Here is a 17163-nt window from a genome sequence, read left to right as displayed (position 1 = left end):
GGAGTCCCCACTCCCATCCGGTGGAAGATTCCTACCAGCAATCCGACGATGAAATGCTTAAAAACTACAATTCTGAAGAACAAGTCCTTGAACATCCGACAAGTTGACGTTTTTTCATGTGGTTTATATTCAAATAAGTTATTTCCAAATGGCTTATTCAAATACGTGAAATAGCCTACTCTATTAAGTTATTATTATATTATAACATACATAGGCCTATTCAATTGTAGTCTGATAAAGTTATATGCATGCCATATTTTGACTTCTGTGTCAAATAGGCGTAAAATGTAGTCAAGAGGTTGTAATTAGCTATAGCCTAATACTATAAGCAACAAATTGATGGGGAGTTGCACTTGCGTGTGAGGGCCCATCTAAAGTCAGTCTGGTGTAGGCCTACAGTACAGATTAAGCCCAACTGAATAAACAATATCTTGGAGTTTACAATAGATTGAAAGAAGTTGTTTTTACTGTGTTCAAAATTTGTTTTTTGTTTCAAAAGTATAACACTGAACAGCCTGACAACAAGATAAGGCCATGATTGTTTATTTTAATCATTTATACATTTTCATGGTAAGTCAATATAACAGTGAATTAATAATAATAACATAATGAGCTACTACAGCATTAAAACGATCTGATTCATTTCAGTGCTTGGCTGTGTACCTGCAATTGAATCAGATTTCTTTTCGTGGTTTAGATCTCTATGCCAAAGAGCACTTTTGGCTGGCTTCCCTGAGGGCCAGTCACATTTAGTATTGATATCACTGAGAGGGCCGAGCACCAATGCATTCTGGTCTGTAGCCGCCAGGTCGTCCAGGAGGGCTCCGGATGGAATTCTGTTCTGAGACGCGTCCCCAACCATCCGCCCCTGCACGACCCTGGGGTCATCGGAGGAGCAGCGTTAGCTCACTTCTTCAGCTTGGACAGCTCCATCAGGAGCTTGTCCCGCCTCTCCCTCCTGGCTGAGAGGTGCTCCTGATCGGCAGGGATGAGTTCACAGATTTCCTGAGGACCACGGCCACACAAACAGAGATTTCATTTCAGAGATTTCCTCAGTCTTCCTTGGTACTTTTAAGTTGATATGAAGATTTTAGTTCCAAAATGCTAGATCTCCACTTTTGGAAAAAACAAACAAACACACAAACAAACACTAATAAAGTCTTGTTATTTGATTGTTAAAATTCATTGAAATGGAGGACATAGTGTTTTGGAACCAAACTCTTCACATGTTTGTTATGCAAGTTATACTTTATACCTAACTATATGCAAATGTATGGATATTTATTAATCTACCAAACCAAAAAAAGCTGAATACAAACATGTGTTGTGCAATGTATTGGGGTTACTTTCTACCTGACAGTTTCAAACTAGATAAACACAAAATGCTGTAGAACTAGCCTGTGCACACCCATACCTTGTTGACCAGAGCGGCTTCCTCTCCAGAAAACTCAGGTATAGGCCCAAACGTCGACAGCACCCTTTTCATTCCCACGCGATAGCGCTCAAGATAGTCCTCTAGACCTAAAGAAATGAGAAGTATTACCCCCAGGACCTCGACTACACCCATTGTTTCAGTCATGTAAATGAGTTTCAAAATGATTTGGTTCCACATCTATTACAACTGTGACATGTTTACACTCGAATGGCATTGATTTTCCTTAATAGCCATCAGACATTGAGAAAACATAACAACATAAAGACGAAAATAACTAAATATTCTTTTGTTTTACTTTTAGTTTTGAAGGTTCAAACAGATTGATAGGGGTCACAAGGTGTAGCCAGTATCTATTTAAAAAAAACAATATCTATTACAGTCAATCATAATGTAAAAATGTTCTTGTCAAACAAAAGAGCTCATTGTGCATCACTAATGTGATGGTTGGACAAGTTTATTTCATTCATCATGACTAAGCAGTGTTGGATGGGTGTAGCCTCATCCAGTGATTGAGTTTAAAAGGATGCTTATTCTTGCCAAAGTCCTCAGGCATGACCAGTGCTGAGTTTATCTAGCTAATGGTCATGGCCTGTACACTCTGAAGTCTTCTGAAGCTGTCCGAACATTCCAGGACTAGTAGGTGGTTTACGTAACACACACACACACACACACACACACACACACACACACACACACACACACACACACACACACACACACACACACACACACACAAACAAATCAAAATCATATTCTCAAGGGTTCCAAAAACCAGAACGAACACCCACGAAATGGCAAGGCTCCGAAACCCTTCGTTTGGCATTATTCTGGGAACCAGCGTGTCGCTGTGAGGCTGTCCATTCATCTGCGCCTCTTCAAGAGGCCACGGCTTCTCTCACGTGGCCAGACGGATCCACAGGCCCAGGGTCATTCTCCAGATTTCACACCGTCCTCTGATATTCACCATGTCAGTGAGGTCGCCCCCTCTCCCTCCCTGCCCCACCTCCTCACCCCCAAACCCACACAAAACACATACATACACATAGCATGTCCTCGCATAATAACTGCGCTTGCTTATGCGCTCTCTCGGTCACACGTCCCTGCTAGCTCCGTCACGCACAGTTTCATATGCACAGGACACGTGAGTCGCATGGTGTAAATATGACGGAGTAGTTTAGTATTTTTACATTAGCACTGAGTAAAGAGTAGAGTGAGTGGCCATGAAGATCATGTTACTAGGAGACTTCATCCAACTATACCAGTGTTGTTGGGATATTTAAAATGGAGGACCTTTGACATGCCTTTTGGTGCGTTGAGGTGCATGGTTTCAATTGGACCAATGAAGGCATAACGCATGCCCAGGCCTTCGGTCATCACCAGGTCTATGTCCTCCACGGATATTATTCCATCCTGGAAATAAATAATATACAGAGACAAAAACAATTTAAATAAAAAAATATTATATTCATCAAATTACCTTCATCCAATCAACCACGTTTACACCTGCATTGATCTACCACCGATCATCAAGGCTTTGACTCAATAACAAATCCTCTAACTGTACATTTGTCCATCTCTTGGAGGGTCAAAGGTCAAACTCCTTCCCTTTTCATCCCATTAGCATGGCGCTAAAGCGTCTCCCACCATATTGGGTTGCGCTAATCATCCGACTCTGTGTCAGCGGGATAATGGGAAGGCACTCTGGGGGGAGTCCGGCCACTGTGCCAGGACAGGACCTAGCTGCCGCTCCGATTACCTGAGGTTATGGATACCGGCTGGCCGGACCGGGTGAAATCAAAGCTCGAACACAGAACAGGAGCAGAGAGAGAGGGAGAGCAGAGAGAGAGAGAGAGGGGGAGAGTGAAATAGAGAGAGAAAGAGAGAGAGAGAGTGAGTTGAGGATGGGGAGAGGTAGAGGGGGGGACAGGGTGGTCTTTGTTCCTCGTGTTTTTTTTTTCGGGCAACAACGAGTCCGTTATCTCACAGTTGCGAGACGGCAGCCAGGCTGTGTGTGTGTGTGTGTGTGTGTAGGAGGGGGGGAGCCGTGAAAAGAGGCCTTTCCTCTGCAGTAATGACCGGGGACAGCAGTCTGCTTTCTCAGCTGATCCACTTTCCACTGCTGGCTCACTCTCAAAGCTCCATCCTGGTCCATGAGTGTGTGTGGAGGTATGGATGAGGGTTACCTGTGTGTGTGTGTGTGTGTGTGTGTGTGTGTGTGTGTGTGTGCGTGTGTGTGTGTATGTATGGTTGATCCACTGACACCGACAAGGTCTTTACAGGATGGCAGGCCACTGCTACATCTCTACTACTGTAGATAAACTGTTCAAATGTATTGTGTTTACTTGTTTGTTGGGCACAGAGTGTTGACATGTAGCTCTGTTTCTAAATGCCATACCAATGTGGAGATGACACGTGACTGGCATTTTTGGAGAGCTTACTGTAAAATTGTTTGTGAACATTTGAAAAGATGTTCCGTTCGAGCATCTCAGTTGGCTGAAAGGGCGCCTGCTCTCATGAGGTTAGCCCTGGTGGACCCGTGTCAATGTCTCAGTGTGTTGTGATGCACAGAGGCTTTGCACATCAGAGGAAAAGGTGAGCTCCTCAAACACCAGGCCAGGCGACATTCTTGACCTATATATCTCGCTCTTTAAATGTATCTGTATGTTACATTCCACTCCGTGAAGACACCTGTATCTGTATGTTACATTCCACTCAGTGAAGACACCTGTGTGTGTGTGTGTGTGTGTGTGTGTGTGTGTGTGTGTGTGTGTGTGTACTATATTGGTGCCTGTCCATGGTAAGGCTATAGCTGTCATATGTTTACAATAATACACAGCTTCATAACTGTCACTCAACTGTCAACATTCACTCGTCACAGAGATTATGTTTTTTTTATATCAATGCTTTCCAATAAAAATAGCAAAACTGATGAATGTCCTTCTCTCTCTCTCTCTCTCTCTCTCTCTCTCTCTCTCTCTCTCTCTCTCTCTCTCTCTCTCTCTCTCTCTCTCTCTCTCTCTCTCTCTCTCTCTCTCTCTCTCTCTCTCTCTCTCTCTCTCTCTCTCTCTCTCTCTCACACACACACACTTTGTAAAATGTGTATTTAAAGATGCTCATGAAGACTGAATGGATCCTTGTTGTCCCACTCTAGATATGAATGATGTACTTGTGTAACCTTCCTAGGCCTGATAAATAGCCAGGCTAGCAGTTCTGCCAGCGTATCAACAACATTATCTGTGGTTGGATTTGCCATCCCTCAAGCTTCTTTCAATCTTAGTCACAGTCACATGGTAATGTTAGGCCCTGTTTTATGTTTCGACCAACAGAGGGAAAGACATGCTTCGCTCTTACCACAGCTACTACCCTCACTGAAAGTACTGTCTTCTGTGCTTCTGTGAGAATTTATGAAATGCTAATAATCGACTTAAAAGTGAAATAACATTTTGTTCGATGAAAAACGTCAGAGCAAAAGGGCTCTGTGGAAAAAGTGAACCGATCAAGTAACCAGGTTCTACATTGCATGGGGCCAAACATATTCAAAGTAAACTGATAATAGTGATACCCTCAGTATCCTTGCAAACATCTCCATAACACTGTAAGACAAAACAATACTATCACGACATTCCTAGAAAAAAATGCAGGCCTGAAAATACAGTCTCGAACACTAACTTTAATCAGATGATCGTGTGATCTGAGTGTGATCTGTAATCTGATGGCACGTTTTTAAACTGTGGACACGGTTTTGTAATCTGCACCCACTGTTGTGAAACCTGTGCCCTTAGTTATTCTAAAAATCACTGTAGCCAACCTCCTCAAGATTAAACATGTCTAACAGGCACCTAATTTCATTGACTGGCAACAGTGTTGTTCAGACAAATACCACAATTATGTCACTTGACATTTTTTCCTTGAAAATGCGCTCTAGGCCATTACCCTGCCTTCGGCAAAGACTGCTCAAACAAAACTGTACCATAGCAAAACGCAATCTCAAAGTTGAAGGCCTGCTGTCAGCAGTTACTAACATTGTTTCTTGCCACAATAAAAAAAAAAACTCTCAACAAGAATCAAGGTCAGTGTTACGTTATGATTGAATCTGTCCACTCTTGACCTCAATAACATGCACCATTAGAACATACATATATCAATCAGCTGACCCAAGCCCTGATCAGTTGATTTAACAGTTACTTGACTCTGGCCTTGTTCGATCCATATATAGGGTAGACAGAACTAATGTCACAATGTGGCAAAACTGCACGGCTTTGGTCACAGTGATACCACTCAAACATCTTCAGTCACATGCCTAATGGCACATACACCTAACTACTCAAGTGTCCGGAGTGAACTGGTTTTGCAGCAGATGTTAGGGAGAAGAATGCTGCAGGCCAGAGGTAACTGTCTCCTATACACACACACACACACACACGTTTGTATAATTTACAGAAAGACAAGTGCAGAGCCCGTTCAAACATGTTATTGCTGTAGAAAACCTGTAGCCCAATTGCGTGCCCGCAGGAACACTGTATTGCCAAAAGTATTTGCTCACCTGCCTTGATTCACATATGAACTTCAGTCACATCCCATTGTTAATCCATAGGATTAAATATGACGTCCACCCTTTGCAACTATAACAGCTTCAACTCTTCTAGGAAGGCTTTCCAAAAGGTTTAGTAGTGTGTTTATGGGATTTTTTGACCACTCTTTCAGACGCACATTTGTGAGGTCACACACTGATGTTGGACGAGGAGACTGGCTCTCAGTCTCCGCTCTAATTCATCCCAAAGGTGTTCTGTTGGGTTGAGGTCAGGACTCCGTGCAGGCCGGTAAAATTCATCCAAGTTCAAGTCATGTTGGAACAGGTAGGGGCCATCCCCGAGCTGGGCTTGGTCCCTTAGTTTCAGTGAAAGGAGCTCTGAATGCTTCAGCATTAACCGTGAGATGTTGGACAATTCCATGTTCCCAACTTTATGGGAACAGTTTGGGGATGGCCGCCTCCTGTTCCAACATGACTGTGCACCAAGGTGTGCAGGGCAAAGTCAATTAGCCCTGATGAACATGCCCGAAACATGTAGGCATGTTTAATGATCATTCATGATTAAGCCTATGAATTAAAGCTTTTAAAACCAAGTGCCTTGGTCAATTCACCAATAATCATTATATATTTTTTCAAGGAGCACCTTCACGAACACCTTAAGCGGAAGAGGAACTACGCCGCAGCCCTTCAAACTCGTTCCATTTATCTACCTAATATTTAGATCCCAAAACTAAGACCTGTATTAAATTCCAATTTTTTTGGGGGGGGCACTGTGGCGCAACAGGCAACAGCGCTCATACCACATGCGGGGACCCAGGTTCGAATCCAGCCTCCGGCCATTTCCCGATCCCACCCCATCTCTCCCTCCCACTTACTTCCTGTCTTACCCTTCACAGAAGCATATATACAGTATGTGTGTGTTTGTGTGTTCAGCAAAAATCCAGCAAGCTGAACTTGATCAATCGAGATGAACCCTCCCCTTCAGTCACACCTAATAGGTGAGAGTTCAAGAAGGATGATGAGGAGATGGTAATAAAAAAAGAGTGACATGTGAATAAGCCTCTAAGTCTCTACTCAACCCCTTTACCAAGCATGAGCCCTGCAATTACATACCTCACTGCAACCACCACCTGTCTATGCCAACAGAGGAATGCAAACACTTGAGTGGAGATCATTATGTAAAAAAAAATGGAAAGTTACCAAACACGGCATGTTATAGCAGACATCCTCCGAGTGAATGACAGGGTCTGCATGATAACTCAAAATGACTGATTAAGTAAATCATCTCTCTTTCTGCGGGCTCATCTTACAGCCGAGCAGATCCAGCGGATTCAAAAAATACCAGAAACAAAAGTGCTACTGTCTCCTCCAGGATAGCGACGGCAATCAACTGGCTTCAGGTGCAGATGAAGCATACAGTATGTTCTGAACGGTTGAGGTTTATCAAAACAAATTTCTCCCAAATGAACAGATTCAATGTGTTGTATAAGACCAAGTGGGCGGCAGGACACTGAAAATGTACACTTTGAGGGCAGCAGTTGAGCCTCTAAACTGCCATCTCATTCACACGTAAGCCCTTTTTTAACGCTTTGCAAGGGTAGGGCATTATGCATTGCTCATGGAAGGCTAAGGCACTATGGAAAAACACAAGGCATGTGTGTGTGTGTGTGTGTGTGTGTGTGTGTGTGTGTGTACGTGCGTGGCTCTTGTGTCTACATGGACACATTTCTTGAGAGACTCAGGCCTTGAGGTGGCCTTGGGTAAAAGGTGGTGCACCATCATCCCTTTATTGCCCCAGAGTGGCCAATTGTTACTGCCCCCGGCCCCTCCTCCCCCTCAGGTCACTCCGGAGTGAATCCCTGGTCACAAGGTGCACGCATACCCTCAGGAAACAAAAGGTCAGTCTCGATCACTACCCTCTGAATGACAGAGAGCGTCAGGAAAGCCAGGAACTCGTTCTTGCGCAACAATTTGAATCCAAAACCCAATGGTTTCATGACACCAATCAGGGCTGAGCAAATGTCAATTTAAAATGACCGGCATATGAGCTAATTGTTTTTCTTTATTAGCCACATAATTACATGCCTGTCACACCCCCCCCCCCCCCCCCTTTTCCGCTGCAGAAGTGCAGAAGTCTCTCCACCATTTCTGGTTCAGAGGGTGCTGCCATGGCAACATCGGCTCTCCTCCTGACTTGCTTCTTTGTCCGTGTAAGCACAGACGCCACCCGGGGGCCAGCGGCGTATCTGATACACTGTAACTCGGGCGCACTGTACGGGCCGAGGACAAAAACGCTCAGTGTGACCGGCGAAGGAAGTGTCCAGTGCTAATCTTGTGCGAGGAACAGGACAGAAAAGTATAAAAGGCGGACGGTGAAAAGACATTCAGTAGTCGCCGGGGTCTCAATCACCATGAAAGGATACAGTAATTGTGAGTTCCAACAAAGACAGAGGGGGTACTGTACGCCAGGTCTCTCCCTCCCTTTGTTGTTGTCAGACTTGCTGTGTTTTTCGCGATAGGGAAGAAGGCACAGGATTGGCATAAGCTGAAGATTGCTGCCATTAATGCCAATCTCTGCCAACTGCGGCTGAGTGACGAAGCCTCTTACCGCTTGTGCGACCCAACAAAATGTCTGAGGGGGAGATACGGTTTCTGTTTATATGTGTATACATTGTGCTCCATGATAGTGAGTTGTGATAGGAGGACTCTTACAATAGAGGGACTTGTCACTTGTCAATGTCACAGAATGAAGTGAAATGGTGGCTTTTGTATGTTAAGTAATAATGTGTGTGTGAGTGTGTGTGTGAGTGTGTGTGTGTGTGTGTGTGTGTGATGGAGAGGTCTAATCTTACAATCCCAACGGTACTCACACTCACGCATATATATACCTGTGGGGACCCATTACAACCCGACGGATCAGACCCACCTTGACCAGCCTCCAGGACTCGGCGATGATGGCGTACTGCACGCGGTTCAGGGCGAAGCCGTCGATCTCCTTGCGCAGCCGGACGGGAGCCTGGCCGACGCTGCTCATGAGGGTGTAGGCCACCTCCACCACCTCGGGCGCGGTGTCGGGGTGCGGCACCAGCTCCACCAGTCGCACGTAGTAGGGAGGGTTCACCTGCGGGGGACGCAGGCCATTAAGCACCGCTCTGCTCTCTACTCTCTTCACGTCATAAATCTATCACGCGTCAAGGTCTGTTGACCGCTGTTTGTCAACACGGCTTTTCCGCCTTTGGGTGCGCATTGTCACCTGTCTGACCACAGAGCATAACTAAAGGGCAGCCAGCGGTAAGTCTAGATAGAGTGGAAGTGAATGAAGTTGTTATGTAACAGCCTACATAATGTCACATGAATTTAAATCTATGGTACTGACTGAACTTGTCTTGGGAGATGGATGGCAAGTTTAGAGACAAAATGAAAGATCTGTGAACACAGTGAGTACAGATGGATGGCATAGTTAAATTCAGTTTGAGATCTGTGCCCATATCTTTGCCACACAGGGCTTATCTTATGAACTCGCTGAAGTGAACTAAAGATCTAAGCATCAAAGTTGTTAAGTTTGCTATCAGGACATTCTTCTGTCAGCACTGCAGTGAGGAGTAATCCAGCTTCACCACAGTGTGGGCTAGTCTGCCTAGGGGGAAGAGTGTGTGTGTGCGATTAAACATTCACATAACCAAGGTAAAAGGAAGGTTGTGGACCCACCTGGCTCTGTGGTGACTGTGAGTTTTTTCTGACTAACTCATGTGATAAGACTGGAATTTCAGACGTTTAAAAATGAGATGCGAGGGACAAAGTCCAAGTATGGCACTGCACAAGTCCAGAGACAAGGTAAAACCGTACCTAAAACCTTTCAGTCACTGCCCTACAAGAGTGACAGTGGGAATCCAACACATCTCAGATACCAGTGATGACTTTCTAGTCTCAAATCCAACAGCAATGCACTCAGCATCTCATTTGCATTCAACGTGTGCATGTGAATAAAAAAAATTAAAAAATCCATACACCTCTGTAATACAACTCAACTCAACTATATGAGCCCATAGGGCTGGGTTCTACGACATGGGTGAAGCCTAGATCTAGACTTGGAAGAGAACTTTCAATGAAAAATTTCCACTGAACAGGAGGATTTATAGTCAAGGATTAGGCTTAATCCATGTTCAGGAATCCAGCACATTAAGTTCATAAAGGCACATAAAGATCACTAGACAGGTGTGTCATGAATGTCTAGCCGTGTGTTTGATAAATGAATGAAAAAATAAACAAATAAACAAATAAATAAATAAATAGATCAAACCTATTACTGCTGTATATGCACTGCACGCAATACATACATACATACAAACATACATACATACATACATACAGGCCCATAGAGAGCACGACTCAGAGGTGTGTGGATGTGAGAGCAGTACTCACTGGATGGGATATGATGCAGCGGGATCGGTTCTGGAGTCCTGCGAAGACATTGCTGGGCATCAGGCAGGAAGTGGAGCTGCTGAGGATCACGTCCTCTGTGACATGGGACTCCACCGCCTGGAACACACTCTTCTTGGCCTCCAGCTCCTCAAACACTGACTCCTGTAAATGGCAAAAATATAAACATAAACACACACACATACACATAAACACACGCACACACACACACACACACACATGTCACTATGACTAGTGATTATCTATGAATTCCCTCTAAAAGTGGTGTCTAATTCTACAGTGTCAGAGCTTTACTGTGTAAATTCACATCTATATGGGAATACACTACAGTGGCTAAAACAACACAGCTGACATCAAAATAAAATATGTCGCCATTTTGGCTCCATATCTACTGTATACATGTAAGTAGCAATAAAGTACATAGAACGCGCTCAACTCAAAAAATACAGTATTTAAGCTGACTGGGTGCTTGTGCCCATACGGAGTAAATCAAAGAAAGCGAGAGTACAGCACTCCTAGTCATGTATAACTTTTTTCTCTTCAGTATCAGGCTGTACTCTCGCTTTCTTTGATTTACATGTAAGTAGCACAATCACAACAACAATAGTTAATTCAAGATCCTGTTATTACACCTTGCATAATTAAGACATATTCTCATTAATGTGATGTGGCTGAAGGAATTCTAAACATTTCTGTGGTTGAAGGTTCTCTAAGCACGGTTGGATAATGTAATTTCTGTTGACAGTTCAAACAAAACAGAGAGCTAGCTCAAGCCCAAGCCCAAGCACTTGACACTGACATGAATGCGCACCTACAGTAGACTGTGATTGGCTGGAATAGTTTGTTATGTTTCATGGTCCAGGCTGCACCAAGTTATTTTTGTTGCCGTTTTTGGAGCCTGGGCTGTCCACAGAGAATGCATGCAATTAATTTTTTCTTTTTCTTTTTTTTTTTACAGTGTATTCAGGGGACAGGCTGCTAGCGGATCATGAAGAGATATTCATAGTTTTTTAGTAGTCATGAGTTGTTCTGATTCTTCTGGTTTAAACCACAACAGTATGCCAACTTTACTATTTCCATGCCACAATGGAAATAACATGGAATTACATTACATTACAGTCTTCTTCCTTCTTGTGAAATCGCATAAAACAATACACTTACATCTGAGTCATAGTAAGTTCTGTATAACTAAACACGTGTCTCCTCAAAACAAAGAGAGAAACACTCTCTCTTTGTCATTTTATTGTGACAAACCCATCTGAAAGACATAAGCCAAGACAGAGAAGATGTTCATAGTTTTTCAGTGGTCACAATAATGTAGATTACATTACATTACAGACTTCTTCCTTCTTGTGAAATCGCATAAAACAACGCTTACATCTGAGTCATAGTAAGTTTTGTATAACTAAACATGTGTCTCCTCAAAACAAAGAGAGTAACACTCTCTCATTGTCATTTTATTGTGACAAACCCATCTGAAAGACATAAGCCAAGACAGAAACCTGCTGGATGAGAAGAATACTAACTGGTAATACTAGTATTACTTCAGTCTTGATTCTCAGTGGAACAGAGAAATGTCACTGTTCAGCTGTGAAGAACTAATGGTAAGAAGAATGCTAGCAATGTCAAGGTGCCTGGAGTGAATACAGAGATGAAAAAAAACTACAATGGTCTTAAAATCTGAAAAACTAAACATATTTATATTATATTTACTGTAAAAGGTTAATGAAATGGGTGTATACTGTAGAACTTCAAATTTTAAAGAAATAGCAGATATTTAACTGTGTGCGTGCGTGTGTGTGTGTGTGTGTGTGTGTGTGTGTGTGCTTGTTTGTTTGTTTGTTTGTTTGTCAAAGACAGGGAGAGAAAAGTAGAAACAGAAGGCAGAGGGATTTGAACAGATAGGAACACAAAGATCCATAACAACAACAACAAAAAAAGAATTTCACATTATGTTCAGTTTGTGCAGGTGCTTACACACCTCATTGGTAATTATCCATTGTGTAAAGAGCTGAATAATGGCTGGGAGGGAGACATTCAAATCAATGTAGTGTGAAAATGTGAAAATTTACTAAATGGACTGTAACCTTAAGGTGAATTTAAACAAAGGTGACATTGCTGACACACCTGTTAGCAACATCAGAACTGAACAGCAGTAGTTACTCTTCAATGGAGATGATAAAGACAGTGTGTGACATCACAGGTTTCATTTCCCTCTCTCACATCCTCATGGTCACAAACACAAACACACCCTCTGAGACCCTGACATTGATTATCTGCGACAGTTCAATACATTGTAATGATTAATTAAATGACGGGTAATAGTTGGCACCAGACTAACAACGGAACGTCCACAGGGAAGAGTTTGGGTACATCCCTAGGAAAAGGACGTTATTGAAGAGAAATGGAATGTTCTTTCTTCCTAGTTAACCCCGCACCTATTGTGGGTCCTACTGTCAGGGTGGGGTGGAGTGTGGCGTGACTAAAGCACACTAGACTGGTTTGCCAAATATCTAATAATTAGAGTAGTGTGGTGGAAATAACTGATCTGAACAACATGTCCCTCATTCATCTAGTGAATGTATGAAAGCTAATTCTACACAGGGCAATTAATGCTGTCACAATAAAACAAATAAGATTGATGTTATAAAAATTTAACCGGAATTTTTTTTTTAAAAAAAAATAGCTCATCAGCTAGTTTTTGATGATCATCAAACAAGTGGTGTTGTTTTTTTTGCGGCGAGACAACCGGCTGACCCAGGACGGCAGACTTTTGTTGACCAAAAAGTGAGTCCACTAGGGGATGTGATGTACCTGGACAAAGAAGGCGCCCTCTAGTGCCTGCTGGAGGTCATCGTGGCTGCTAAGCAGGGCCAGCTGCTCGGACACACCCAGGCTGCCCCTCAGCATCTGGGCCTGCTGAAGCTCCTCTAGCTGCTTTCTGCACCCAACACAGCAAGCATACAAACACACACACACACACACACACACACACACACACACACACACACACACACACACACACACACACACACACACACACACACACACACACACACACACACACACACACACACACACACACACACACACACACACACACACACACACAGTTTTATTCATACCTGTGATTTATGGAAAATGTTTAAGTGACCAAGAGGTTTCTTCTACCTGGAAATGACATGATCAAGAGACAAAAGATGATATATCGTCATAAACATATGAATAAAAGAAATACATATATGGCTTAAGTTTTCTTGGTCAAATTAGAAATCAAATTCAACATTTGGCACTGATAAACAATTGCCCATACAGCAGGTATGCATAATGTACATGTCCACAAACAATAACTTGTCACACTTAACAAACCACTCACTTAAAATGCCAGTCTCTTTAAGAGCACTTCACATGTCAAAGAGCCCCTATCCACTGAACTGTAAAACGTGATGTAAGAGTCACCTTATCACCTACAACACATCATGAAGTATAAAAAAGGTTGTGGGTGGGGAGAGAAGAGCTGTGTGACTTTTTCAGGACTAAGCTAATCAGTTTTCAAAGGTAGGTGATGAGAGAACACTTCAACAGTCCAAATTCGATTTAAACTAAAATACAAATACAACTATGAAGGACTAAATGTAAAGGCCTAACCTAAGACCACAAGAACAGGCTTCACTTATGAACACTGGGATGAAAACTGAGTTTTGTTTTTGCACATTTGGTTACTGAACTGAATCACCCTGGCTGCAGAGCCCTGGTTATAGGCAACAACTCCCCCTACTGACAAACAAGGGACATTACACTGGTAAAAAGGTCTCATTCTCAGACTATGCTGCCTGATGGGGAAGAAGGACATTATGACTCCCCCTGAAGTATACTCAAAGGGTGGAATTAACCAGACACATTCAGTTCCTAAGTGAGCATACATTTCTTCCATTTGACTGGTTAGTGGCCTCATATTCACCTCTCGTCTACCTCCTTATCTTTGGCACAAATAAGGGGTGAGTTTGAAGCCATTTACAATAACAGTCTGATATCTGTAGGTCTGTTATCAATCAGACCGTGCTTCTTATTCCAGAGATATTTTACAGGAGCTCACACCTGGCCTTACATCAAGGCAGAAGCAAAGTCTAAATATCTCCTGTGATATTCTTTGAGCTTACTGGTCCAGGGAAGTGGATCAACAAGTACAGTAAACAACTGTGATTTCCCAACACAACACACTTTGTCATCATCATAGATGTATTGCCATACATTCCATTCTACCGATTACTACTTCAATAAATGAGTAAAATTAGGCCTTTAGAATTAAAGTGACTGGTATGACCAGACACTTTTATCTAACGTAACAGAGACTCAACAGTGGGTTTGGTGACCTGGGGCCCTACAGTAGGTCTGTATTGTAAGGCCAGCTATTTGTATACCTAAACCAGTGGAAAGGTATTATATTGACAAAAGCCGTTGTAATCAACAGCACCCCCGTTTATGCATACAGTGAACTAGAAAGTCACTTCATCTGGTCTCAGTTCTCGTCACCCTGCTGAAGGCCTAATTCAAGCCCCAGCCTCTCCTGGACCACAGGAAAATAACTGAACAGGAAAACACCTTATATTTGATAAATGAGAAATTAGGATCTGCTCAGGTCTGAAGTCTCCATGCAAGAAATACAGAATTGTCAGTTGTAGAACAGTACAGTTAACGAACATGATGATAACCTATATAAATATATATATATATATATATATATATATATATATATATATATATATATATATATATTAGTATATACTGTATCTATAGTATAATAACTACTTGGTTATCATTCAAGGTCAAGTCAAGTTCTTAATTTCATGGAGTCAGATTAATCATAGTTTCTCGTTATATTTAGTACAACTTGACCACTACGTCCTACTGTTCAATACACGTTTAAACCTTTGATGGCCGATGCAATTGTCATCATGAGGTGCAATTTGTGCCATCCAGTATAAAGCCAGAGGCCCAGGACAAATAAAAATAAAGTTGACACTTTTTGCCATACAGAGTTGCACACTCAGTGTGTATGCACTCAACATACAAAAGGCAGAAGCAAAGTCTTAATAGCTGCTGAGATCTCTTTGAGCTTAGTGGTTCAACAGAGTGGATCAACAAGTATAGTGAACAACTGTGATTTCCCCATATAACACACAACTATGCCAGCATCATTCATTTTTTGCAGTCAAAAGGTATTGACCCCCCCCCCCCCCCCCCCCCATCTATATATTACATAACATTGCTACAATTTGATTGGCTGTTGAACTAAAATCAGCAGTTAGCAGTCAGCATCTTCAAAGTGACAATAGTTTAGTTTCCCATTGTCATGGTAGTAATAATCTGTCAATGTTTAATCCATGACAAAGCAAGCCTATACCTGTTCACATGGTCTCTGCATGCTCTAACTAACATTACAAGGATCAGTTAATATGTATCTTATTTTGCACCGACCTGATCTCTGTGATGGCTTTGGTTGCCTGACCAGGTTGGTTGTCATAGATCTTCACCTTAAAGCCCCCACTGATGAACACCATGGCCCAGGACCGTCCAATCAGCCCACTGGAGAAGATAGTTTAACAGCAAAGAGTACACACTTTAATTCAAACCAAGCAATCCCTCCTCAAAACAAGAAAATTAATGGCACAAAGAATGATTGCACAAGGTTCTTCAAATCTGTTTTACACACAATTACATATAATCATTTACAGCCTACAGACATTATGTTTGTGAAGCACAGGATATTTTGCTGACTCCTGTCACAAGAGGAAAGCAGGGCCTCTAACACAGATGTGGAACATCCGCTTTCCTCTTTGGAACATAGCTCCCTCTGACAGGCCAATAACAGCCATAGACAGTAAACGATAGGTAAAAGCATGCACGGCAGTCGTGCACTGAAACGTTTCTGTGGAACTGCAGCAGGTGCAATTCCCATTCATTCAAGAGCACTAATCAGTCAGATGTCTGTTAGTGTAATACACTAAACAGAAATATATAAAGATCAATGAACGTATAAAATTACTCCGATTGTCACCTCCGATTGCCGTACTGGCAGTACTTTATCTGGACTCGTTTGAGTGAACTCTGAGCTCGAAGTTCAAATTGTTGACAGCAAAATCTAGCACCTTAATACACTGCACACCCCCTAAACATAATGGCTCATTCATTGTATCCAAATGAAGATGCTAATTATAACTGATACCACCCCACTTACCTTCCAACAATTGTGATAGTTTTGGATCCCTTTGCATTACTCATTTTCAGGCAGTCGCCGTCTCAAATCCAATGACTAAATAAATTCAGGAACATGTACAGCCTTGCATAAAAAATACGGGCTACAGGCTGAGGCTACCAGCTAATCACATGAACAGTGGGCGGGGCATAGACATATGGACGGTGTCCCGCAGTGGTCAATATAAATCTCAGGATCTGATCAGAATAATAGTTTTTGTTCTTCTTCTTCTTCATGCTTTAGATGTGATAGATTAGCGACTTTCTCGCAACTACATTCAAAAGTATTTGATTGGAAAAAGGCAGCTCTTTGAGGCAAGTATTTGTAAAATATCTTCCTTGCATCACTTGGTGAAGGTGTTCGGCTGTAGTGAGGTATCTTAGCAACGGCGAAAGACGTTTACCCAATAGTATTGCGAAAAGAATGATCGACTGACCAAATAGTCCAACCACAAACTCGGATGAAATGCACCCGCCCATTCAGTCTTGCGTCTTGTTTGGG

The 17163-nt window shown here is 42.5% G+C and overlaps 1 protein-coding gene across 1 annotated transcript; it reads right to left on the bottom strand.

The window, feature by feature from the left end:
• Positions 1-525: 525 nt before the first annotated feature.
• cryl1 (crystallin, lambda 1) lies at positions 526-16800 on the bottom strand. Its single transcript, XM_062534487.1, has 8 exons — positions 16645-16800; positions 15885-15992; positions 13221-13347; positions 10389-10550; positions 8893-9087; positions 2737-2845; positions 1415-1521; positions 526-1005 (listed from the first exon to the last, which is right to left on the bottom strand). The coding sequence occupies exons 1-8, from the start codon at positions 16686-16688 to the stop codon at positions 907-909; spliced, it is 951 nt and encodes a 316-aa protein (XP_062390471.1). The 5' UTR covers positions 16689-16800; the 3' UTR covers positions 526-906.
• Between the last annotated feature and the right edge of the window lie 363 nt (positions 16801-17163).

Source organism: Sardina pilchardus, chromosome 4, assembly GCF_963854185.1.
Source record: "Sardina pilchardus chromosome 4, fSarPil1.1, whole genome shotgun sequence".
In the NCBI taxonomy this organism is placed as follows: Eukaryota; Metazoa; Chordata; class Actinopteri; order Clupeiformes; family Clupeidae; genus Sardina; species Sardina pilchardus.
This window is presented reverse-complemented; position numbering and strand designations above follow the sequence as displayed.

Bases quoted from the DNA above. Each gene is read 5' to 3' on its own strand.
- cryl1 (XM_062534487.1), bottom strand. From the start codon at position 16,688: ATGAGTAATGCAAAGGGATCCAAAACTATCACAATTGTTGGAAG. The intron at 13,348-15,884 runs GTCGGTGCAAAA...TGTTGGGTGCAG, and splicing joins AAAGCCATCACAGAGATCAG to AAAGCAGCTAGAGGAGCTTC. The intron at 1,522-2,736 runs GCATGTCAAAGG...TCATTTCTTTAG, and splicing joins GCACCTCAACGCACCAAAAG to GTCTAGAGGACTATCTTGAG.